Source organism: Monodelphis domestica, chromosome 2 (assembly GCF_027887165.1).
Source record: "Monodelphis domestica isolate mMonDom1 chromosome 2, mMonDom1.pri, whole genome shotgun sequence".
Lineage (NCBI taxonomy): Eukaryota > Metazoa > Chordata > Mammalia > Didelphimorphia > Didelphidae > Monodelphis > Monodelphis domestica.
This window is the reverse complement of record NC_077228.1, coordinates 46,707,655-46,733,090: the sequence shown is the minus strand read 5'-3', so window position 1 is coordinate 46,733,090 and position 25,436 is coordinate 46,707,655. Positions and strand designations below refer to the sequence as shown.

Genomic DNA, 25,436 nt, shown 5'->3' with positions numbered 1-25,436 from the left:
GAAAACGGAGACATCTGAGTATATACAGAATAAATATAAAGAGAACAAATTCAGATAAATACGAAGTAGGTAAATGCAAGGTGGGTTGAGAGCCAGGGTCCTGGCAGCCAGGATCAAGAAAGGTTTCAAGAAGAAAATGGCCTTTAAGCTGCATTTTGAAGGAAGAAATTCTGTAAGAAGAAGGTGAAATGGGAGATCATTCCAGGCATGGGAGACAGCCAATGGAAAGGTACAAAGATGGGAGAGATGGAGCATGTAAAGAACAGAAAGACAGTTTGTCTACTTTCTAGAGTAGAGGGAGTAACATGTAACAAAGTCAGAAAGAGAGGTTTTGGGCAAGACTTTAAATTTTAAATAAAGAAATTTATACTTAATCTTAAAGAAGGAACTTTTAACCTAGGGTCTTACAGAAGCATATTTTGATAATTGTATTTCAATATACAATATTTAAAATTGGCTTCCTTATAATCTTGTATATTTTATTTTGTGCATTTAAAAACATTATTCTGAGGCACTATAAGTTTCACCATACAGCCCAAAAGGAGTCCATGAAACAAACAAGCAAAAAGGTTAAGAGTCTTTGTCCTGGAAGAAATAGAAGAACAGAATATTTTTCTTTCTTTCTTTCTTTCTTTCTTTCTTTCTTTCTTTCTTTCTTTCTTTCTTTCTTTCTTTCTTTCTTTCTTTCTTTCTTTCTTCCTTCCTTCCTTCCTTCCTTCCTTCCTTCCTTCCTTCCTTCCTTCCTTTCTTTCTTTCTTTCTTTCTTTCTTTCTTTCTTTCTTTCTTTCTTTCTTTCTTTCTTTCTTTCTTTCTTTCTTTCTTTCTTTCTTCCTTCCTTTCTTCCTTTCTTCCTCCCTCCCTTCCTTTCTTCCTTCCTTCCTTTCTTTCTTTCTTTCTTTCTTTCTTTCTTTCTTTCTTTCTTCTTTCTTTCTTTCTTTCTTTCTTTCTTTCTTTCTTTCTTTCTTTCTTTCTTTCTTTCTTTCTTTCTTTCTTTCTTTCTTTCTTTCTTTCTTTCTTATTTTGGCACCAGTGTGTATGGCAAACTGGAGCAAAGAGGTATGAGGCAAAGATATGAATTGTGAAAGCATTGCAATAATCTGTATAAGAAGGGATGAAGGCTTGACATAAGGTAGTAGTTCTGTGAGTAGAGAGAACAAGGGTTCATGTGTGAGAGATCCATGTGGAAGTGGCAAGATTTGATAACTGATTGAATATGTGGGGTGAGCAAGAGCAAGAATTCAAAAACAATGATATGGAGCCTTGGAGACTGGAAGGATGGTGGTGCCTTTGATAGGAAAAAGAAAAGGAGTTTGGGATAGGAATGGATTTGGGAGGGGGGGAGAGGTAATGAATTCTATTTTGTATGTTTTGCATCTGAAATGAAATGCCTAATAGGCAATTGGTGACAGGGACTGAAACTCAAGGGAGAGACTGAAACTGGATAGATAGATCTGGGAATCAGCTGCATAAAGATAATAATTAAACCTATGGGAACTAATGATATCATCAGAGAGAGTGCAGAAAGAACAGTAGGGTCCTTCCTAAGACAGAACCTTGGAGAGCACTCACAACTACTGGGTAGTATACATGACTGATTAACAAGCAACTAAAACTGAGAAGGAGCAGTTTTTCAAGTAAGAGGAGAAACAGGAGAAAATAGTGTCACAAAAACCCAGAGGAAAACTCTTGTCCAAGAGGAAAGGGTGATCATTAGTGTCAAATTTAGTAGAGAAGGCAGAATATATAGGACTGAAAAAAAGTCATCACATTAAGCAATGAAGAGATCACTGGAAACTGGAAAGAACTGTTTCCAAGGAAAGATAAAGCCAGAAGTCAAACTGAGGAATAAGTGAGATGAAATGAGAGAGGAAATAGGAACAGAGAGTGTAAACAGCTTTTTCTAGGAGTTTGAGAAAGGAAGGAGATGTGTAAGGTGAATAAGTTGTTAGAGTCTAGTATTTTTAATTTTTTAATTGTTTTTGAAGAGTGGAAAAGACTAAGCTATATTTTAAAGGTAGAAATGAAGAGACCAATAGGTAGGGAGAGACTGAAAATTTGAGAAGGGGGGGAGGGTTGATTAAGGTTGTAATCGGCTATATAATACAGGTGTGGATATAATCAAATGAATGGGTAGAGGGGTTGGCCTTGGCAAGAACAAAGGTCACTTCATAAGAGATAGGAGTGAAGGAAGAGAGGAGAGGAGATAATGCTAAAGGGTCTTGAGGGTGAGAGAAGGAGAGAAGCAGAAATTCACACTCAGTAAAGTAAGAGGTGAGGAACATGAAGGAACAGGGAGCTGTGGAAGGCTTGAGGAAAGCAGAAGGTTTGGAAATTTGTTGTAGGAAGTAAAATCAATTAAAGAGGAGTAAATAGATTGCCTTAATGCAGTGAGGGTCTAGTTGAAGCTGGTAAGCTTCAATTTAGAATCTCCCCATTCAACAAAGTTGTAAAACTTCCTCTTTTTCAGTTCAACAGCATATGAGTAGGAAGAGAGGAGGTGGATGGTGGGAATGGTCTAGGGTTATCAATATCCAGAGTATGTCAGTTATAATGAGGTTATCTTTTGAAGGAATGGATTGGAATAGATGGCCACTGAGATACCTTCCAACTTGAATTTCTGATTTTAGGATTTGATTCAGTGTGTAAATGTGGTGGCCTGGACCCCCTATTTCACTGCACCCCTTTATGAGCGGATTTACTTTCCCTATCAAGTTTTGCTGAAGACCATCATGTCACCAATACTAACCATGAAGATGTAGGAATCTGAATGACAAGGTACATATTGGCAATGATGATGATGATAGTAATAATAATCGCAACAAGATCTGGAAGTAAAAATATCGAAGAGAAAGAGTTCATTCAGTTGGGGACATGAAGGCTAACAGGGCATTTTTGCTATAATTGTGTCAATATCTATTAACCAAGTATTATCAAGCAGAATGTGCCAAGTGTTTTTGTCAGATGCTGGAGAGACAAAGGCATAAATGAAATAGTCTCTGATCTCAGAGGGCTTACATTTTATCAGAGGAGGCAACAAACATATATTATATTAACAAAAAACAAAATAAATACTACTTATTCATGAGAGAGGGCACAAGCACTGGGGGATGGCTCAAGCATCAAGCACTTATTAATCACCTACTTTGTGTCAAGAACTATTTTGTTAGAAAAACAAATGAAAAAGTGAAACAGTCCCCATCCTTGAGGAATTTAAAATCTAGTTTATACCAATAAATCTCAATGAGCTGCTGTTATCTCAAGGATATAGGGATACATATATATAATATGTATAAAATCTTAGAAGGTTTCCTGAGGCTCAGAGGGGTTGAGCGAGTGACAAATTTTATTGTTGTTCAATCATGTCTGAGTCTTCATAATCCCATTTGGGATTTTCTTGACAGATACCAGAGTGGTTTGCCATTTCCTCATCCAGCTCATTATAGAGATAAGGAAATTGAGGCAAGTACAGTTAAGTGACTTTGCCTGGGACACACAGCTGGTAAGTATCTGAGGCAAGATTTGAGCTCTGGTCTTCTGACTCCACACCTAGCACACTCTATCTACTGTGTCTCCTAGCTGTCCTGATTAACAAATAAATACTCCATCAATTATGCCACTTTGCCTATTAACAAATTATCAGTGTGGATTTGTTTTCATAATCATAAATCATAATATTTAATTATATCATAACTATATCATAAATATATAATAATATCATAAAATCATAATAAATCATAAATAATCATTTAAAACTTTTCTTTGTATATTTACTGTTTCTGTTGATAATTATTAAGTTTTGAATATTTTTAAACTAGTAAATATAAATATGGAATACTGGTAATAAGTGGGAAAGAAATACCATGATACAGTGGAGAGAGCCTACCTAGGAATCAAGGAGATTTGGTGATTCTGAACGAGTTACTTATCCTTCCAGCACCCATAGTTCAGTTACCTTCTCCTTTTGTCCCTGGGCTTCCCTTTCTCCCATTGGTGAATTCCTCATGAAAACTCCATTTTGAGAAAGGGCTGTGTTTCATTCTGTAGGATTCATACCATTTCCTACCCCCCTCTTCTGTGTTGTCTTCACCAATTAGAAATACAAGCTCCTTGAAAACAGGAACTGTATTTCTTTTTATTTATATTTGTATCGGCAAGGCTTAGTACAGTGCCTGGCACCTAATAAGGGCTTAATGAATGCTTATTGACATGATGACTTGGATCCTCACAGTGCCCCCAGAAAACTCTCCACCACTATAAATTGCAGATTAGATAAAGTTCATTGCATGGAGTTCCCTACACCAGAGAAATCACAGAGCTGACCAAAATATATTTATAAATACTCTGATCCTGGATGACTTTTTTTTAGCTAATATCAAATTACTTCACCTGTTTTGGATCACCACAATGAAGTAAAAGTGGAAAGGCAGCAGATGTTATCTTCCCTTCACTCCATCAATTAAGTGAAAAACATAAGCTCAAAGGGTTGTCACATCATAACCCAGGCCACAGAAGGGCCTTGTTTGCACTTCAAATGTGTCTTCCACCCCACTTGCCTTTCTAGATCAGTCAAAATGCTAAGGAAGAACACCATCTAAATGGGAAATGATGGAAGTCGAGGGGCTCTAGAAAGCAACTTAGATAAATGTAATCCTAACCAATGGCTGAATCTAAACCAAAAAATTGATGTTTCTGTTTACCAGGGAAAAAAATGTACTTAACAGAGCCCCTTTGTGAATTGTAGCACAGTTACTCATTATTTGACTTCCCTTCTATCTGGGACCAAGTATGCCTCGTATCTAATCCTCTATTCTTAGACAGTTGGACAATTCTACAAACTATACACATGCAAATAAATTAAAACCTTGTCTTTTCAAGTTCCTGGGAAATACAAAAGGTTATGATCAGTCAAGGAAAATGTGTTTAGTCAAATATATCTGGGTTTTTATTGGCCCCAAAGCCCCTGAAAAAATTGGTTTAAGAAACTTGTTGTGTTCCAATGCATCTCGTCTGCGTTCCCTATTAAGGCTCAATGACATTCAAAATGATTTGTGTGGCTACTGGTCCCTTCTCTCTGGTCCCTTTGTGAGTTTGGTGGACACAGGTCAGAAACAAACAATGAAAAATGAAAATAAAAGACGAATGCAATTTCATCCACCAAATTGGGCCAATTGAGTGGAAGCCTGGTTGTTTTAATAATATAGTCAGCTCTCAACTTGCCACTTCGTTATTTATACAGACTGAATTGTGAATGACAGGTTGGCTTCCCAAGAGACCCAGCCCCCCACATTCTCAAAAGCTCCTGTCCAACCACCAGCTATTGTCCGCCTCTAGAATGCAGGTGCATTTTAAGAGTAGCTTAATCCAGGCAGACAGAGTAGGACAGCTCTTCAAGGAAAAGGGAGTGTATTTCATTTCAAAGCCAATTACAGCCAGTGTGGTGGGAAGGGTCTTGGGATGCAATTTGATGAGAGTTACATTATAAGCCAAGCTTCACCACAACTTGTGTGGCCTTGGGCAACACGCTTCACTGGTGATGTTCTGGTGAACATTCATTTTGGTGTATGGATTAGACTAGAGAGCCTCCGAGGCTCCTTTCAACTCTCAGCTTTTGTACTCAATAAGTATTTCTTTATTTGTGGCATTGAAATCCCCAGGTAAGTCCTTCCCTCTCTTCCTGTCCTCCATTACAGAAGGCATTCTTTATATCCTAGGTGGACTATGCTAAGCATTGAGTACAAAAGATGAAATGATCCTTACTCTCACAGAGCTTGTAATCTAAGGGGGAGTCAAGTGCCTACAAAAGCATGTAAGCATAAAGTGAATAATAAATGCATCAATTCATCTACAAGTAAATACATAGATGGGGCAGCCAGGTGACTCAGTAAATAGAGTACCAGACATAGAGTCAGAAAGACTTATCTTTCTTAATTCAAATCAGACACTTACTGGCTGTGTGACCCAGAACAAGTCACTTTACCCTGTTTGCTTCAGTTTCCTCATCTGTGAAATGAGTTGGACAAGGAAATGACAAACCATTCCTGTATTTGCCAAGAAAATTCCAAATGGAGTCATGAAGAGTCAGGGATGACTGAAGGGCAATGATATACATATTCAAAGTCATTAAGGCAGTTTGAGAGGAAGGGCTCCAAGATCTGGAGGGATCAGAGGGAGAGGATTTATTCAGAAAATATCCCTTCATCTTTCTTAGGGGGAGAGGGATTCTATGAGGTGGAATTAAGGAAGGAGAACATTCCAGGTGTGGGGGACAACCAGTGAAAAGGAGATGGAATGTTTTGAAGGAAGAATAGAGACAAGGCAAATTTGGCTGTATTGCAGAGATTGGGAAAGGAACAATGTCCAATGAGGCTAGAATTGGGCCAGCTTGTGTAGGGATTTAAAAGCTAAACAGAGTAGTTTATAGTTTATTCTAGAATAAATAAGAAGTCACTATATTGATAGAATAAGGGAGTCATATGGTCAGATCTGCAGCTAAGGAACATTATTTTGACAGCAATGCATAAAATGGACTGGAGATGGGAGAGGCTTGAGACCAAAGGACCAGTTAAAGAAACTTGCAATAATCTAAACTAGAGAGAGGGATTTACCCAAGGTGAAAGTTCTATGAGTAGAGAAAAGGGATTAGATATTTCAAGGATAAAAATAGTAAAAGAAAAATGAGGAAGTTGAACTAGATGATTTATATGATGACCTCTTCTAGTTCTAACAGTCTCTGGATTTTAGATTATCCAAGATTTGGGATTATCTCTACCATGTCTCCCCTCCTAGAGCTCAGATAATTGGAAGCAATCACATTTTCCATTATGTGTTGCCTTAGAGTACCTTAGTAGCCTGGTGTCTGGTTCTATTTTGCTCTTGGCTATGGAGTGATCTGGAATCTTCCTTCAGGTGTTAAGTTTTGCTTATTAAAGAAGCAAGTGGTATAAATCCAAAAAGGAAGGGGAGAGTAGAAAAGAGAGTAAGTCCTCCAAACATAACCATTTTGGGGCACATAGAAAGGAACTGTGCATGGGTGGAAACCAAGATAGCCTAAAGATTTAAAATGTTGTTAATTGAAAAAAGGCCTCTTCTTTTAATTGTTCAAATGCCTGCGGTTGGTTGACTTAGAGATATTAAGGGGTTACCAGTTGGATAGCTCTTTATTGAACAATCAATTCAGCAGACATTTATAGACTACTTCCATGGGGCAAAGCACTGTGATGGCCTTGGAAAGGTCTAGAGAGGTGACAAAAACACAATCCACACCCTGCAGGAGTTTTCAATTCAGTAAGGGATATAAGCCAAAGGTACACATGTCTATGGCTTACATACACAATAAAACAGAATATTGACAGTGTACAAGGTATACAAAGAAAATGTTAAGAGGATTCACAGGAGGGAAGGATCATTTCTGGCTAAGAGGAATGATAAAGGTCCATGAATGAGGCTGTATTGGAACTGTGTTGTATTTGAAGGATGTTGCAGATTTCAATGAGATTTTTGGAATACAATGTGATCTTTGAGGAAAAAGTGTAAAACCTAGAATTGAGAAGCCAAAAAGCAAGCCAACAAATGTTTAGTAAGTGTTGGGTATGTACAAAGCACTGTGCTAAATACTAAGCATCCAAAGAAAGGCAAAAATGGTCCCTCCTCTCAAGAAATTCACAATCTTAGGAGGAGAATGAATATCATATGGAAATAATGTACAAAGAAGATATAGACAAGATGAACTGGAAATATTCTCAGAGGGAAAGCATTAGCATTAAGAGGGATCAGGAAAGATCTAATTTTAAATCTCAGGGCCATCATTTATAAGCTGTAGGACTAAATAAGGCAATTTATTTAATTTATCTTTGTGCCTTAGTTTTCTCATCTCTAAAATGAGAATCATATTCCTGTAGTACCTAGAGTCATTGCTTATTATGAGGTCAAATGAGATAATGTGTCTACAATACATTACATACCAAGATCCAAGATAATTTTGAAGAATTTATGATGAAAAATGTTGTCGGCCTCTAGAGAAAGAACTGCTGGAGACTGAATGCAGATCCAAGTACCACTTTTTTACTTTACTTTTTTTTTGTATTTATCTTATTTTCTTTTGCAACATAGCTAATATGGAAATATGTTTTGCATGACTGCCTTTACATAAATTATATCAAGTTACTTGTTTCCTCAAGGAGGGGGAAGGACAGGGAAGGAGGCAGGAAACTCAAAAATTTTTAAATGAATGTTTAAAATTGTTATTATTTATAATTGGGGAAAAATAAAAGATAAAACATAAAGTATATTATGAACCTTAAAATACCCTATAATTTTCCATTATCTCATTCTTATTTTTGTAAGGTTCAGATAGAAATAATCCCAGGACAAGTAACTATCCTGCTATTATTCCCTCATATTCAGTGATCTCTGATCAATTTACTCTGTCTATATCTTGACATAATTGTTTGCAAGTTGACCCTCCCATTTGAAAGGAAGCTCCTTGAGGGCAGGGACGGGAGTTTTGCCTTTCTTTGTATCCTTAGTACTTATAAAGTGGCTGGCACATAGCAATTAGTAAATGTTTGTTAACTATTGCATAAGGTGATAAAATAATTGTATTCAAGAATTAAACAAAAATAGTAGGATATAGTCTCATCACCTATAGCCATCCTTAATATGATGGTAGACCCTCATTCTAGTCCTTTGTGGTTAGATATCTGTTCTTAGGTCTTTATATTTTGAATACTTTATGTTCCATGTTGCTTGGAGATAACTATGAATTTTTGGCATAGTGGCATCTGTTAAAAAGATACTCTTCCTAATTTCCAATGTTGTTGTTCTGCTGCTGCTGTTGTTCCAGGGGTAAAAATATGGAAGAAGGCTTTCCCAGGCATAGGGTATCATTTAAGCAAAGATGTGGGATAGAAAAAGCAAGAGATATGTGCAGTAACAGTGAGAAGAACAGTTGGACCAGAATATAGGACATGCCAAAGGAAGTATCAGAACATGAGCCTGGAATGGTTGCTGAGATTGGGAAGACCCTTAAATGTAAAGCTAAGGAATTTAGGCTTCATTCATTAGATAAAAAGGAGCTAGTGAAGATTTTTGAGGTGAATAGAATGAGCAAACCAGCGTGTTTGGGAGGTTAATTTGGTAGCATGCAGAGTTTAGATTAGAGTAAAAAGAGTCTGAAAGCTGGAATACTGGTCAGAGAGTGTTGAAATGGCCTACATGAGAGATAATAAAGCATGGTGGTAGTTGGAATGGAAAGGAGAGAGGATGTGAGAGATATTTTGGAGTTAGGATTGATGATACAAATATTCAACCAATGAATGTTTAGTGCGTTACTCACTTCTGTTGAAGAACGAAAAAGAAGAAATGAGTTTAAAATGTATTGAGATTAGATTTAAAGAATGGTGGGTGTTTTGGTTTGTTTTGACCCTTCCCCCCCCAAGAGATTTAAACAAAAGACATTTCTTGAATAAAACAGAAAGTTTCCAACAAATGAAAATATATATCCATTATTGCTCACAACCTGGCAGGGAAAAAACCTGCCAGACAATGATACAAGCCCCATAACCAAGCAATGATGAGTCTTCAGACATTTTGGAGATTTGTCCATCTACTCACTATCCATCTGTCCATCTACTACCAGCTTGTTACAGAGCTTGTCATGGCTTTTGGAGGCAAAGCTCAGCTAAAGGTGAAGTTGAAGACAAGAGAATGAATTACTGAGTGGGGAGAGGAATTTTCCTCCCTGGAGGTCTTTAAAAAGAAAATTAAATCTCAGCACAGTGTAATGGTAAGTCTGCTGAGAATAGAGGTTAGAGGAATTTGCTTTAAATCCTAGCTCTGCAATTTACCTTCTTTGTGACCTTGAGGAAGTCATTTACGCTTCTTTTGGCCTCAGTTCCCCTTATAAAATGCAAGCTCTTCTACCCATACCGGTTAGTGCCTTTCCTCCCAAAGAGTCTTGTATTTAATGACTTTGTATACACATATATGCATGTTTACCTATATGTACACATAAATAATATATAACTACAAACTTCATATTCATGCTATATGTATTTTATGAGTTTTTTTTGCCAAATTACAAAGTAAGGCTCATTTCTGTAAGACTTATTTAATTCTTTGTATTTGTATCCCCAGAGCCCATCCAGCATAGTTTGTGACACATAGTAGGTATTTATAGATACTCTGATCATAGTAGGTATTTATAGATACTCTGATGCATAGTAGGTATTTATAATAGATACTGGCACATAGTAAGTATTTATGGATACTCTGATGCATAGTAGGTTTTTGTAATACATACAGGCACATAGTAGGTATTTATAGATACTAATGCATAGTAGGTGCTTATAATAGATACTGACACATAGATATTTATAGATATTGTGGCACATAGTAAGTATTTATGGATACTTTGGTGCATAGTAAGTGTTTCTAAATACTCTGACACATAGAAAGTGTTTATAGATACCTGTTGATTAAAAATTGGATTGAATGATGGTCAGAATTGTTTCATTTCTTTCTTCGTATCTTGAATGCTTGGCATAAGTATTTAATATGTACTTGTTAATTGATAGATCAGTAAAAGCAGTCCATTTTGATTTGATTTACTTCTGAGGTCTCTTCTAGATGACCTTATGATCAAACATGTTTTGTGTTCCTGCCTAAAGACAAAACAAAGGACCTTTTCAACATCCTTTCTTCTTTTTGCAGGGTCCTAGTTCTGCAGCTAGGTAGTGCAGTAGATAGAGTGCTCTCATCTTCCTGGGTTCAAATGTGACTTCAGGCACTTGCGAGCTATGTGACCCTGCATAAATCATCTAAAGCTTTTTGCTTCTATTTCCTCATCTGTAAAATGAGCTAGAGAGGGAAACAGCAAACCACTCTAGTAATTTTGCCAAGAAAGCTCCAAATGGGATCATGTAGAGTTATACAGGACTGAAAGAATTGAATAACAAAGTTCTAAACATATAATAAGGTATTAGACTATACTGTGTGTGGATCGTCCTTTATCCCTCAGGGTTCATGATAATTGAATGATGTCTACCAATTAGAGGTTACCTTTATCAATAGGAGAGCTGCTGTCACCCCCAAATGAATTTAGTTGGAGGCGGAGTCAAGATGGCGGTTTAGCAAGCAGCAGAAGTTCAGACCTTAGAAAACCCTTCCTTACCAATCTCAAACTGAATGCTCCTAGGGCACCGAAATTCAAACTGAACAACAGGACAGAGGTGGGGAACCCTCCTTCTGGACTCAAATCAAAAGGTATGCCCCCCCAAAAGCCAGAATCCGAGAATACTCAGGTCTAAGGGGAAGGCAGAGGGATGGTCCCAGGACTCCTCCCCCCCAACCCAGAGGGCTGAGCCCCCAGCAGCAGCGGGAACCTCTGAGCAGGCAAAGGTGCTGGTTTGGAGGGTCTACCTTGTGAGCAGCAGGGCGCCGGGCTCAGAGTATCCAGCGTGGACAGCGGGGAGGAAGCCAGGGAGAGACTGGGCCGTGGCTGGGTCCCTCCATCTGGCTCCAGTTTCACCGTTGCCTCGGGGCACATCCAGACCAATCCAGTTGAACATAATCCCATCAGAACTCCTCAGAGCTAAGGGAGGCGAGCAAAGGCACCGGGGAACCTTATGGGCAGCAGAGATGCAGCTGGAGAGAACTGGAAAGAGCCTGGGCATCCCAGCCTTCCAGGAGTCTTCTGCCTGGCCGCAGAGCACATACAGCCCAACCCAGTTATACTTAATTCAATCAAAAGCCTCCAGAGGACAGGGAAGCTAGCATTCCTCCCCTAGAGACTATACTAAGAGATCTGACAAAGCTCCAAAAGGGGAGACTGACAGCTCCAAAACCAAAACAAAATGAGAGGAGCAAGAGCACAGACAAATACGGGGAGCAAAGAAGGGGTAAACTCGACCAAATGAATTTAATTGAACTTGACAAGTATTTCATTGTCTACTCTTTCCAGAGCATTGTGCTATTTGATAGGCCATATAGAAAGTATGAATTAGACCCAGTTCCTGTCCTTCTGGTGCTTACAGCCTAGCAGAGGGTAGATCACATAAAATAATAACTATAATCCAACAAATAACATAAGTATATTAAAGCAGTCTAAAGTGTTTTGTAAATTCTGTTGGAGGAAATATTGTAATCAATGGAAGGTCAAAGAAAAGTTTCTTGGAGGAAGAAGGGTTGGCACTTGGATTGGGCTCCTTAAAATTGAAGCAAGAGCATAGGAAAAATAGGAACTAATAGGGTTTATAGAGAGCATTGATAGTTCGGGCTAGTGGAAGTGTGGCAGAGAGTTCTCTGGAAAGGGAAGATGACATCAGATTGGAAAAGTCTTGAACACCAAACAAATGAGTTTGAACTTTACTCAAATTCCAACATACTTCCCATTCCATCCAGCTGTCTTCCTTAGCTATCTTATAATCTTCTCTGTTTTCTGCTCTCCTTTCCCCTAACTAGGACCATATCTTCAGACCTGCCTGCCAGTTTCCCGGGCTCATGGGGTGGTTAGAAATAGACCTACTCAGAGCTGGAACTTGTACTTGAGAAGATCTATCTTGACTGGTGAATGACTGAGAGACAACTCAGCTAGCCCATCATAAGTCCTTGGGAAAATCACATCAAGCATGGAATGACCTCAAAGACCTTCTAATTCAACCCCATTGATTTTATAGATGAAGAAACTGGTCCAGGAGGCATGATAGATAGGACTTGAACACATGTCTTCTGATTTCTGTTCCAGTATGCTTTCTATTCTGCTTTCCCTATTGGCTCCAGTTTCCACATCTTTAACTAGAGGATGTTAGATTAGATGATCTCTAAGGGTCCTCCCTACTCTAAAATCTATGACCCTGGAGCAGCTAGATTGCCAGGCCTGGAAGCGGGAGATCTTGAGTTCAAATCCAGTTTAAGACACTTCCTAACTGTGTGACTCTGGGAAAAACACTTAACCCCAATTCCCTAGCCCTTACTGGTCCTCCTTCTTAGAATCTCTACTAAATATTGATTCTAAGACAGATGGTAAGGGCTTTAAAAAAATCTATGATCCTGTGATCCTGGTGCTAATCATTTTCATTGTAAAGATTGGATGGAACCTAGGGTTTACACAGAGGAAGTGGTGAGAATAAGAGAGTAGTAGAACTGTTTATGGCTATCTGCAGCTGAGATGAAACAGAAAGAAGCCCTTAGACAACAGAACCACAAAGAGATTAGGGTTGCAATAAGGCAATTTTGAAAGGGTCAAGGAACCCAGTGGAAGTTGAGGGAAATGATGAAATTCATTTGTTTGAAAGGAGGCCTGATGATTCTCCAGGGGCATTATTATGGGAGCAGATGCAGCAATGGCTTCCTAAAAGAGAGTGCAAAGAGAAAGTCTTGTCAGAGAGCAGCTGTGAACTCTCCCCATGGCTCAGAATCCTAAGGAAAAAAAAAACTGGGAAAATAGAGGGGGTCGGAGGAAAGTTCACATCCCTTCAATTAAGACACATGGGGAGGTGGGGTAGGAGCCAGTATTGTTTCAAGACTGAGCCAGCAAATCCTGGCAAAGAAACTGGAAAAAAAATGTCCTAAAACAGGGGCAAAGAATTGACTCTAGAAAGACAAAGAAGCTAAACATTTTCTTTTTCTTATAGAAAGGTTTGTTCATATCTTTTGTTATCTCAACACCTCCCTACTGTTCTTTAATAATAATAGCTAGTGTTTATAGACTGCTTAAAGATTTATAAAGCCCTTTACAAATATTATTGCATCGGATCCTCACAACAATCCTTAGGAGGCAGGTGCTATTATTATCCCCATTTAACAGATGAAAATGAAGCAGACAGAGGTTTGGTAACTTGCTCAGGGACATCCTGTTAGCTATCAAATATCTGAGGCTGGATTCTAATTAAGGTCTTCCTGACTCTGCATCCAGCACTCAATCCACTGTGCCACCCAATTGCCAATGTAACTGACTCTAAGCTTGATCATTATATTTACAGAGTTGTGTTTGTGTTTTATGTTTTGCTTTCTATGTACATTTTAGTCACTTGTATGTATTGGAGTTCCAGCTCCTTATTTCAGTTTGTATCAGTTTATAAATCTTCCCATGTTTCTCTTTTCTTAATTTTCTCATTTCTTATAATACATTAATATTCCATTACATTCTATATCATAACTGACTTTTTAACTCTTCTCTAACTGATGGAGTCGTACTTCATTTTCAGTCCTTTGCTATCCCCCCAAAAGGGATGGCTATAACATTTTGGAAAATATGGAATGTTTCTGTCTATGATCTATTTCCTTGTGTTACATGCCCAGCAATGGGTTCTCTGGGTCCAAGTATATGGATACTTTAGTCATTGCTTTTTAAATGATTCCAACTTCCTTTCCAGAATGGTCAATTAAATTCAATGCTCCAGCAACAATGCATTACTGGTCCTGTCATTCCTCTGTCCCACCAAAACCATTTCCAACTTTGATCATATTTATCAATTTACTTATTGTGAAATAAAAAAAACCCCTCAAATCTCTCTTTTATTGCATTTCTCTTATGATGAGTAATTCAGAAAAATCCTTCATATGGTTGTTTATGGGTTGCAATCCTTCTTTAAGAACTCTTCACATCCTATGACTACTTATGGAAATTATTTTTTTAGGGGGGAAAAGGATGACAAAAAGAAGCTTAGAGAATTTCGAAGAACTGGGTCAATTCTTGGCCAAACCCTAGCTACTGAAATCAGGTGTATTAGGTCATACTCTTCACTTCTCTTTTGGGGCCCATGCCAGCCATTGGCTAAGAATCAAATTATACTACAGGATCTTATTAGTAAAGAAATAGGGTGCTCATAAATTGAAGAACAGATGAATAAATAATTTTTATGAAATTAAAATATTTTTAAATATTGGTAAGAGATGATAAATATGAAGAATTTGGAGAAACTTAGAAGACTTCTGTGAGCTAACAGCAAATTAACAGAGTAGGAAAGTGATTTATAGAATGACAGTAATGTCAAGGGAAATAACTTTGAAAGCCTTCAAAACATGATAATTCTTTTTCTCTCCCTCCTCTTTCTCCTCTTTTTATTCCTCCTCTTCTTCCTTCTCCTTCCATTCCTCTTCTTTCTCTTCCTCTTCCTCCTTTTCTTCCTCCTCCTTTGCTTTTTTATCTTCTTCCTCCTTTTCCTTCTCCTCCTCCTCCTTCTCTTCCTTCTCCTCCTATTATTTTTCCCTTCCCCCCCACTCCTCTTTCTCATTCCCTTCATCTTCCTCCATGATGACATTAGAAAACCAGTGATGAAGCTTACCTGCCTCACTTCTCTAGGCAGAGATGGACTATATGCATAGAACAAGACAGAGTTCATGTGGTCAATGCCTGGATTTGTTTTGCTTGGCTATACTCATTTGTTTTAAAGGACTTCTGTGTGGGCAGTAAAAAGGTAGAGTTGGGAGGGAGGGAGGGAGAAAGGGAGGGAGTGGGAAGTAATAGACATGTGAAAAAAAAGAAAAAATATATCAATAAACCATCTTAAAGTATAGAAGGAAACAAAAAGATGTCCTTAAGTGAATATGAACAAAGCAACTTTGAGATTAGTATGTTAAATTTAATATACACTCTTAAAAACACTGTACAAAAAGGGGTGGAGGAAAAGGAAAATGATTTAAAAATTTAAAAAAATGAAGAATCAACCAATCCTTTTGGAAAATCCCACTTTGGGGTGTTAGGAAAGAAAGAACCAGTTTGAAAGGACTAAAGGTGGGGGCAGGGAGCTCCCTTGCTCAACAAAGGTAATTTTCCCTGTTTCTTCTTGATCTAGATGCCGAAGCGTTTCTACAGCAGCCCCTACATGGGATCAGCTTACAGATTGATTATAATTGATTATAATTTTTTGCCCATCTGCCAGTGCAATGCTGCCACCACTGGTGTGATAGGAACAGGTGAAACATGAAACCTGTTTTTCAGCACATGATTTAAACCCTAACTGGGAAAAAATCAAAACAACAACAACAACAACAACAACAACAACAACAACAACAACAAAGCCCAAATTCAACTCCATCTATGAAATGGGAAAAATGGAACACATCCTTTGGAAATTTCATAGACCATAGGACAAGCTGCTGTTACACATGAGATAACAAATCAATTAGCTAATTGGAAACCAATTGCAATTATTTTTTTAGAGCTCAAGAGAACCAGAATGATGCATGTCAAAAATGGGGCAATAGATTCTGGTCTAGTTAGTCTATCATATACTTGTTTGTTTTTTTTTTGGGGGGGGGGGATAAATATAAAGGATTCCTGCAAACTTACAAGAATTTTGGACCTAGGTTCAATTCTGCCAGCTCTTCCAATAACTGTCTTAGTGCTGTTAGGTAAGTCATTTAAACTCAGCTTTCTCCTCTGTCAAATGAAGGAGTTAGATTAGATGATCTTTAAAGATCCTTCTAGATCTAAATTCATAATCTTAGTACTAGTGAAATACAGATGATAGAGGTTATAAGTATGGATTCATTTATAAGAAACCAGTTATACTAGTCAAAATTTAACTCACAGAGAATTGGAATTAGGCTCTTAGATGCCATCTAACCCACCTTGTATCTGAATAAGGACCCTAGCTACAACATCTCAGAGAAGTTGGCATTCAACTTCAGCTTGAAGACTTTTTGAAATTGTAAACTAACTGCCTCTTGAGTCAGGCCATTCCACTCTCAGACAGCTTGAATTGCTAATTTTTTCCTTCTATTGCATTTCAATCTGTCTCTGCAATTTTTTACCCATTGTTTTCTCCATCCCACATATCCATTGGGTGCTTGCTTTGGTAACACATATACCAAATGTTTATATGGGTTATTTGTGCCTGACCTCTGGTAGGACCTTCTGAGCTCACATTGGTCTGATCAACCATAGTTGGACCTAGTATATATTGATCCCAACATGGTGATGTAATTTTGGTCCTCTTCAAGTACAAAGGACAACCACCACTACCAGTTCTGCTCTCTGGTGCTAAACAGAGTCTAATCCTTCTTAGAAGTCTGTTAGATAGCACAATGGATAAAGTCCAGGACTTGGAGTTCAAATCCAATCTCAGGTGCTTACTGATAAGATAATTCTGAGCAAGTCCCTTAATCTCTCTCAGCCTCAGTTTCCTCACATTCAAAATGGCAATAATAAATAGTACTTGCCGCATGGGGTTATTGTGAGGATGCAGTGAGTTAACATTTGTAAAAGGCTTTATAAACCTTAAAGTACTATGTAAATGCTAATAATAAAACATTATTATTATCATCCCCTAGGATATTCTTTTAAATACTCAAAGTCAGTTATTATATCCCACTTTCAAGTCATTCAAACATTTGAGTTGAATGAAGTGACAAAACTAGTAATAAATGAAATGGAGCTGAGTATGTGAATGAATGAAAAGGCATTAATAAAGGCTTCTAAGTGTCAAGGAGTGTGCTAAACACTAGGGATTCAGATACAAAAATGAGACAGCCATAGGATCAGAGATTTAGAGCTGGAAGGAACCTTTCTTAGAGCTCAGAGCATCCAGCTCTCTTTATTTTTGCAAGCGAAGAAAGAAAATGAAGAGAGGTTGAGAAACAAGCTATCAGCTCCCATCTTCCTGGCTTCCAGGTCCAGTATTCCATCAGCATCATCAGGCAGTGTCTCAAAGCAATTCTTTCTCTTAAGGATGGAGACAGTATATACAGGGCAATGGTTATCCTTAGTAAATTGATTCCATATAATGCTGAATTTCACTTTAAAATTATCTTCCCCCTTTGTATAATATCCCTTTTTCAAGAAGATTTTGGCCAAGACAGGCTCCTTTTTCTTGCTGCTAGATAAGGGAGTTGCCATTCTCATTTCGTAAAATTTCCCTGGAGTCTTACCTCCTTAAAATAAAGTTTGGTGATAGCCTCTGTTCCTTGGGTATAAGGACATGTGGGGCTAGAAAGGGGTGGTATTTGGGGCAAGGAATGAAGGAGCCATGAAGTTTTCTGGAATCAAACAGGGAAATTCACCATCAAGCACATCACATAATTTCCTGAACAAAGAAAGATTCTTTAAGCAATTTATTATGACACACTTCTCACAATTCATTTTCTACAATGACAAGAATAATATAGAAACTATAGTCATTTGTGCTCCTTGGTCATTAAAAAGACAAGAACAAAACCCCCAATAGGTCTCGAAATAATCAGTGTTTATTAAGTATGGCTCTTTTGTACATAGTGATTCAATGATTAAAAGAGAAACAATCTGACTATTCCCTCCTGACCCTTTATGTGATCATCATTATTTATAGAGTGCAAAAAATTAAAACCCAACATATTGTCAAGGCATAGAATCACAAATATGTCATTAAAATAGGCATATGAGCTCCCAGGACTCCATGGACTCCATTGTGCTTACAGATTTGCAGTATTCAGATACTAATTGAAGTTACCCTGGTAATGAATTTTTGCTGCGATTCTATCATTAAATTATCTGCATCATCCATAAGAGGAATTCACAATCACATGCGCAAAACATTATTAGATATTTTCCTCCCCAACCCAGAGCCTAATTAATTGATTTTTGCATCTTTATAATTTATTATTAGTTTTTAATGATTTGATTTGAATGCTCTAGGAATCTGGGAAAGCACAAGCTGACCCAAAGGGAAAGTTGATCTATGGTTAATTATCATTGCTTTCCTAGAACATTCTGTTTTTGTTAAGCATGTCACAGCCACTGATGAGTTCATCCATAGAACATCTCAGTGAGGTAGGTCCAGTACAGAAATGATTGAATCAGGAAATAAAATACACCCTATAAATTAACCTGGCACTTAGCAAGCAGGGATAGCTTTTTACTGTGACACCCAATACTGCTACCACAATCTGACATCTCTTCGGCAGAAGGATGGCTTTTGATGACTGGCAAAAATGAATTACAACTTTGAAGACAGCTTCCTTTTGACCGTGCCAGTAATTTTGCCATATGGGTTGTCAGTAGGGAGCAGAACCTATGGATAGAACCAACATTAGCTTGAAGGAAATAGACATTTAGCCATCCAGTTGTGTATTATTAATTCATGTCATACAGTAATAAAACACATGTATATAAATTATATGTTTAAAAAATTAACATGTATGCATATAGTGTGCCCCTAATTATATGTGCATGTATATACATATATAAATATATATATATATATACATATATATATGGCATTGTGGGTGGGAATGAGATATTCCAAATAAACTAATTTTCTATGTACTTCAAGCTGACTTCCCTCACTCTGCTCCCTTTAGCACAATTTAAAAATATATATATTTTAACATTTAATAAACATTTCCCCCAAATTACATAGAATCATAGATCTAGAGCTAGAAGGAACTTCAGGGACCAACCCCTTTAGTTTACTTTTGAGGAAACTGAAGCCCTCACTTGGCTAAGTGATTTGGTCAAGATTGTGTAGCCACTAAGCATCAGAGGAAGGATTTGAACTCAGATCTTTCCACTGTGCCACAATTCCTCATCCCTGGTTTAAAAAACAAAATATTCTATATATATATATACCTTTTTAAAAAATTTTCCCACCTCCCTCTTATGACAAAGAAAAACAATTTAATAAAAACATCTGAGTCAGAAACCTTGTGTGACAGCCTCTCCACTATTCTGTTCTAATAGTCCCCCGGTTCTTTGATAGGAGAGAGAAGATATGTTTTATTATCTCTTTTCCAGGACGTTCACTGGTTTTTCCATTACTTGAAGTTTAACTTCCTTTTTTAAGTTTCTCTGTCTTTCACAGAGAGTAATTCAGTGCCATGGTGGGCTCAGTTTGGCAGAGCTGGAGATTTCATGAAAGAGAAGAATATGCAATAAACCTGAAGAGAGAGGGAAGCCTGGAACCACACTGCTGAGGGCTTTTCAATCAAGGAGTTTGTATTTTTTCTTAGAGGGAAAAGGGAGCCAAGACAGCTTCTTGAGCTTGGGGTCAGCACCTGCTTTAATGATCTTCCCTTGGAGGCGTGGGTGGAGAGTGGAGTTGGTTATTGAATTCACTGAGGTGACTATTCCCTCCATGATTGCACCCAATTTTCAGCTTCTCATTCTAAGGTAAGGTAAGGTTTAAAAAATTGCCTAGAAAATACCCCCGACACACTTGAAGATTTCTATTCGGGCTTTTGTTACTGTTATTGTTATTTTAGTCATTTCCCCCCATCTGACTCTTTGTAACTCTATTTTAGGGCTTTCTTGGCAAAGATACTGTTTGCCATTTTCTTCTCCAGTTCATTTTATAAATGAGCCAACTGAAGCAAAAAGGGATAAATGACTTGCCCAGGGTCATAGCTAGGAAGCCTCTGAGGCTGGATTTGAACTTGGCTCTTCCTGATTGCTGGCCCAGAACTCTATCTATTGTGTCACCTAGCTTCCCATTTGTACTTTTAATTTGATCCAAATCAATCAGTCAAGATTAAGCCAGGCACCTTGCTAAATCCTGAGGATAAAAAAAAAAAGGCAAAAGACAATCCCTGTCCCCAAAGAGCTCACCATCTAATGGTGTTTATCAAGCCTGTCTTCTGTGTGTAAGACCTTGGGGATACAAAGTCAAAAATTAAACAGCCTCAGCCCTAACAATCTATCACATTTTAAATTCTGCGAGTATCAGTACAGTCTTCACATCACCCATCTGGTATCTTGAAGATAATTTAACATTTTATTAAAGACTTAAGGCCATCATTATGATAATTAGCATACTTTATCACAAAGAATGACACTCTCAAGGGTTGCTTGCCCCTGCGCTAAAGACTCCAGAGGGCTACGCTTTTGGAATTCTGTTTTTTAAGATTTTTTTCCCATTTTCCTCAGAATCAGCTGCCAATGCAGAGAACCTTCTCCTTCTTCTAAGTCTCTGCTTCTGACCAAATGTGAGCAGAAAACCCAGATAACTGAGTTTGTTACAAAAGCCTCCAAAGTAAGAATGACTAGATCCTGACACACTAGTATGAAGAGCATGGACTTGTTGCCCTGTTTTGACACTGCTGGGGACCCATTTTGCTCTGCTGCAGAGAATGAAGTTGGAAGATGAGGGACCTCTGGATAAATGAGAGGTTACAGGAAGTGAGATATTTGCAGAACCCCACATGTGGGGCTATTTCACTTTCCATTCCTCATCTTGTCCCTTTTGCTTTTTCTTTTCAGAATCACCCTCTCCCTTCCTCTTTTCATCTCCCTCATTTGCTGTGCTCTCCTCAGCTCTAGAGTCAAAGTGGAAAAGCCCAGTAGAAGAGACAAAACCACCAGAGAGGGCAGAGAATCAGCTTCATTTGGGTCACAGAGAAAAGTGCCATGGATTCGAATCTGGTTCAGTGAACTGAAAGGCTCCATCCTAAGGAACGCCGGGCATTGATGGAAGTGCCAAGTGTTGGGAATTTAGGCCATTGAATCGAATCCCCTTCCTTTGCAGATGAGGGAACTGAGAGTTAGAATGTTGAAATTCCTCACTCAAAGTTACCCAGATATTTAGAGACAAATCTTGGACTAAGAACTTGGGTCTTCTGCCTCTCAGTGTTCTTTCAACTCTATAGCACAGCCAAAGGGATGGAGGGTGAAGGGAGGTATGCTTCATCTATATTATTAGAGATATCTATATTAGATTACCAACATAGCTCTTTGGGAACTCATAGGTGGTGCAAAGTTTGGTACTTTTCATGACAGATTATTGTAGGATTGATATATGATGCTCTTGGAGCTCTCCCCTACTGTGGACCTCCCAGAATGGGAATCATGAGGATGTAAACAGGTCTACTTGGCCCACCTTTTAGAAGCCATTACTAGTCTGGGCTCTTAAGAGTCTAGATAGTCTCATTTACTTCTCTTGGTAAATATTTAGCTATTTTCCTCTTGAGTGACACCTTCTACATGAGACCTTTTCTGATTCCTACAGCTGTCAGTGTCTTTTCCCAGCAGATTATCTTCTATTTATTTTGTATATAACCTGAATATGTTTATATGTGGTGAAACTGTGGTTAGAATGAGGGATTTGGAGTCAGGAAGCACCAAATTTTGAACTAGAAACTAGATACATATCAGTTTTATGATCCTCGGTAAGACATTTGACTTCTCACCTTAGTTTCCCCATCTGTAAAATGGGGATAATAGAAGTACCTACCTGTCAGATCTATTGTGAAGATTAAATGATAGATGTTAATATCATTAATTAATTAATAATGTTAATATTAAGTGGGTATAAAAACTGTAAATCTAAAGTACTTTATAGATGCTAGTTATTATGATATAGTTTTTTTTTCCTCTGATAAAATATAAGCTCTTTGAGGGACAAGGACCATTTCCTTTTTGTTTTTGTATCCTCCATAGCCTACCACAGTGCCTGGCACATAGTAGAGGCTAAATAAAAGTTTATTGACTCATCAATTGATACTACCTTACTTTTTAGCCCTGGGTTCCATGAAAGGGACCTGGAAGGGAAAATGACATTCATGTACACTGTAGACCAGCTTCCCTCTTTGGTCCCAGAGCCCCACTCATATTCTAGACTAGGCACTGGGCTTTTTTATGCTACTTGAGTAAATGTTTTTGCTTTGAGCTATTTTGTCCTCTGACTGATTGTGAAAGCTAAGCACACTGGAGGGGGCTCATGGGCTATATTTTTAGGAAGGTGGGCACACAAAGTTTTTATCCTAAGATGGCCATCCTTTGGGGACCTGTTCTGTGAGCTGGCAGATAAAGGGGAGACTAATTCTCAGGAAGAGAGAATATGGATAAATGGGTACATATACAAAGGAGACCATGGTACTCACATGCCTGAAGCTTGTACCCTAGAGAGTCAAAGTGTAGCATTTAAGCAGGTTTCCAATGTTTGATCAAAAGTATGTGTGCTTCCAGGCCATTGTGGGCGCTGGATTCAATTAGCGGAGTAGAGTCTGGACTCAGATCTCAGTTCTGCCACTAACTTGTTAGGCTACTTTGGACAAATTGTTTAACCTCCATAAGCTTCAGTTTGTTAACTTCTCAAATGAGGGCTTTGAAGGGTCCCTTTTTACTTTAAATCCTAGAAATCTAGGGAACTTCAAAACATACTTTAGCCTAAATAGGCATAAGTATAAATGTATAATATATATATATACATATATATATATTATACATAGACACAAATAAGAGGCAACATGGCATAGAGTAGTGTTGGCCAGCCTTAAAGGAAACCAGACTTGAGTTCAAGTCCTAATTGGGATATACATTGAATGTGTGACCAGAGTTAAGTAACTTCTCAGTACTTGAGACAACTCTCTTAAAACTCTAAGTTACAGATGAGTTTCCAGTTTGTTTTGGTAGAGGGATTTCCTACACAAGGAACTTCCCTACATGCATAAAGTTAATAGTTCAATCCAAAAAAAGTGCATACAAGTACATATATGTATAAATAACATGCAATTAATCAAACCTATCACATTAATAGAAAAAATCCAAAGTTTAAAATCCATCCCAAAAATTAGGATGAGAACAATTTAAAAACCATGCTGCCAATGAAATGCTGATGATAAGAAACTGCTGATAGATTTACATGATCAGAAGTGCCTTTCCCCTTTTGGTATCCTCCTCCCACCATTCCGGTATTTTAGCAACAGGGAATAACTGCTCATAATTGCAGTGCCATTAAAAATTGCAGATAAGCTATTTAATTTTTTTCTTCTTCAAAATAAAAATGAAAACAAACAAGAAACCTTCTCACAGTTTAGTTTTCTAAAACTAGATATCTTGATTAGAAGGGAGTTTCTTCATCCTGTCTATAATTTTACTTAGAAACTAGAATCTCCTTTTATCCCTCTGAAAACCTTCCTTGCTACTAGACTTGTTGCTTCATAATCTTTGGCTGGTAGAGGAAGAATAATGCATTGACATGAGGGAATGTAACACTTCTCAGGAAAGTCTCCCTGAGAGCTTTGTACTTTGAACACTTTCTGTTCTCTTTGTCCCTCTCCATCTCTATCTCCACCTTTCCTTAGCACTGATTCATCTGTCCACTCCTGGACTATCCAATCCTTGAGGTCTTGGAGTGCCCTGAGTGTGAAATTTTTAATTAGCTGTCAGCTAGGAAGACTCAAGACCTGCTAAGATGGTAGACACCTCTCTGCTCTGAAAAATTTGAGGCTGGAAATATAACTGACTATTGAGAGTGGCCACATGCTGGGTATTTCAAAGTTCTCTTACCTCGTCTTTATTGATCAGCCCCATTTTGGACATGTCGATGGTGAAGTAATGGATATTGGGGAGGCTGATTTCCATATCTTCTATCTGAAATCAATTCCATAATACAGATCATGAAGTGTGATTGTTTTGAACCTCCATCCATCCACCCACTTTTCACCCCTAAATTTCCCCTCTCTATTACTTCTAGTATTTATAAAGTCTTCTCTTCCTCTCATTCTTCCTCTTTGCTTGCTCCCATCTTATATTATCCAAGTCAGCCCTCTTCAGCTTTTTCTATCAGTCTATACTAAACATATTCAGTTCTTTTCTTCAGTTCAGTTTCTTCATAAGTACTCAGCCAGCCCTTCTTGTCAACCACCCTTTGCCCATAGCCTCCTTGTTCTTCTCTATACCCCTCTTCACATCTTTCGGTTCATTACAAGCATAGATATGTTCAGGGGTGTTCTATTATAGGCCAATGAGAACAAATTGTTCAATTTTTGGCATGAGAATTTACATCTCAGAAATAGGCAAATGCTACATATCGGTGTTTGGTTGGTTGTCTAGACTTAAGAGAGTGATCAAGAAAATATTAATAATGCAGATTATACTGAAAAGTATGTCCTTGGTGCATACTTTTTTTTTCTCCCAGAGAGCTAGTGGTGAAATATTTATCAGATTATCCTTGGATCCACTCCCAGATCATGATGTAGTGTCACAGAAGAGCTATGGGTCACAGTTTCTCTAAATCAATATCAAACGAAAAAGACCCAGAGTTTTCCACAAGAGTTAAGAATGATGGCATTGACCCATATTGCCAACTTGAGTTATTGCCACTGTTGCTTTTTTTAATTTGCTGCACAAAATTATTAAACCATGTTTTTATTCTAGTATTCCATTTCCAGTTTTGTTTTCAAGAGCTTCCTTAAGATAAAAGGATCCTCTGCGAATTCTATCAACCTAAACTCTCCAAAGAGTTTAATAAAGAAACATACCTCTGGAATCTGGCTCAGGGAGAGCACTTGAATGTCATAGAGGGTCTTCTGAACTGAAGGGGAATATTCTCCTTTGTCAAATGGCCCAGCAAATTTCTCCAGGATAATACTCCGAACACCATTCCTTAAATATAGTAGGGGAAAATAATAGATTCGAGAGATAGCAATGCTGTGACCTTTTTTTAAAATTAAGATTTCATTAATAATGCCACTTCCTTTTAGTATGACTTCACCTGTCCCCTCTTGCCCTTCTCCACTCCCCA

General features: G+C 37.9%; 1 protein-coding gene across 1 annotated transcript in view; it reads right to left on the bottom strand.

The window, feature by feature from the left end:
- Window positions 1–18,168: 18,168 nt before the first annotated feature.
- LOC100012925 (uricase-like) overlaps window positions 18,169–25,436 on the bottom strand; it is a 50,483-nt gene continuing 43,215 nt past the window's right edge. Inside the window, exons 6-8 of the mRNA XM_007480611.2 lie at window positions 25,174–25,297; window positions 24,200–24,283; window positions 18,169–18,989 (exon numbers count right to left, since the gene is read on the bottom strand). Of these exons, the coding sequence (XP_007480673.1) occupies window positions 18,915–18,989; window positions 24,200–24,283; window positions 25,174–25,297 (283 nt within the window). The 3' untranslated portion in view covers window positions 18,169–18,914. The remainder of the gene's footprint in view (window positions 18,990–24,199; window positions 24,284–25,173; window positions 25,298–25,436) is intronic.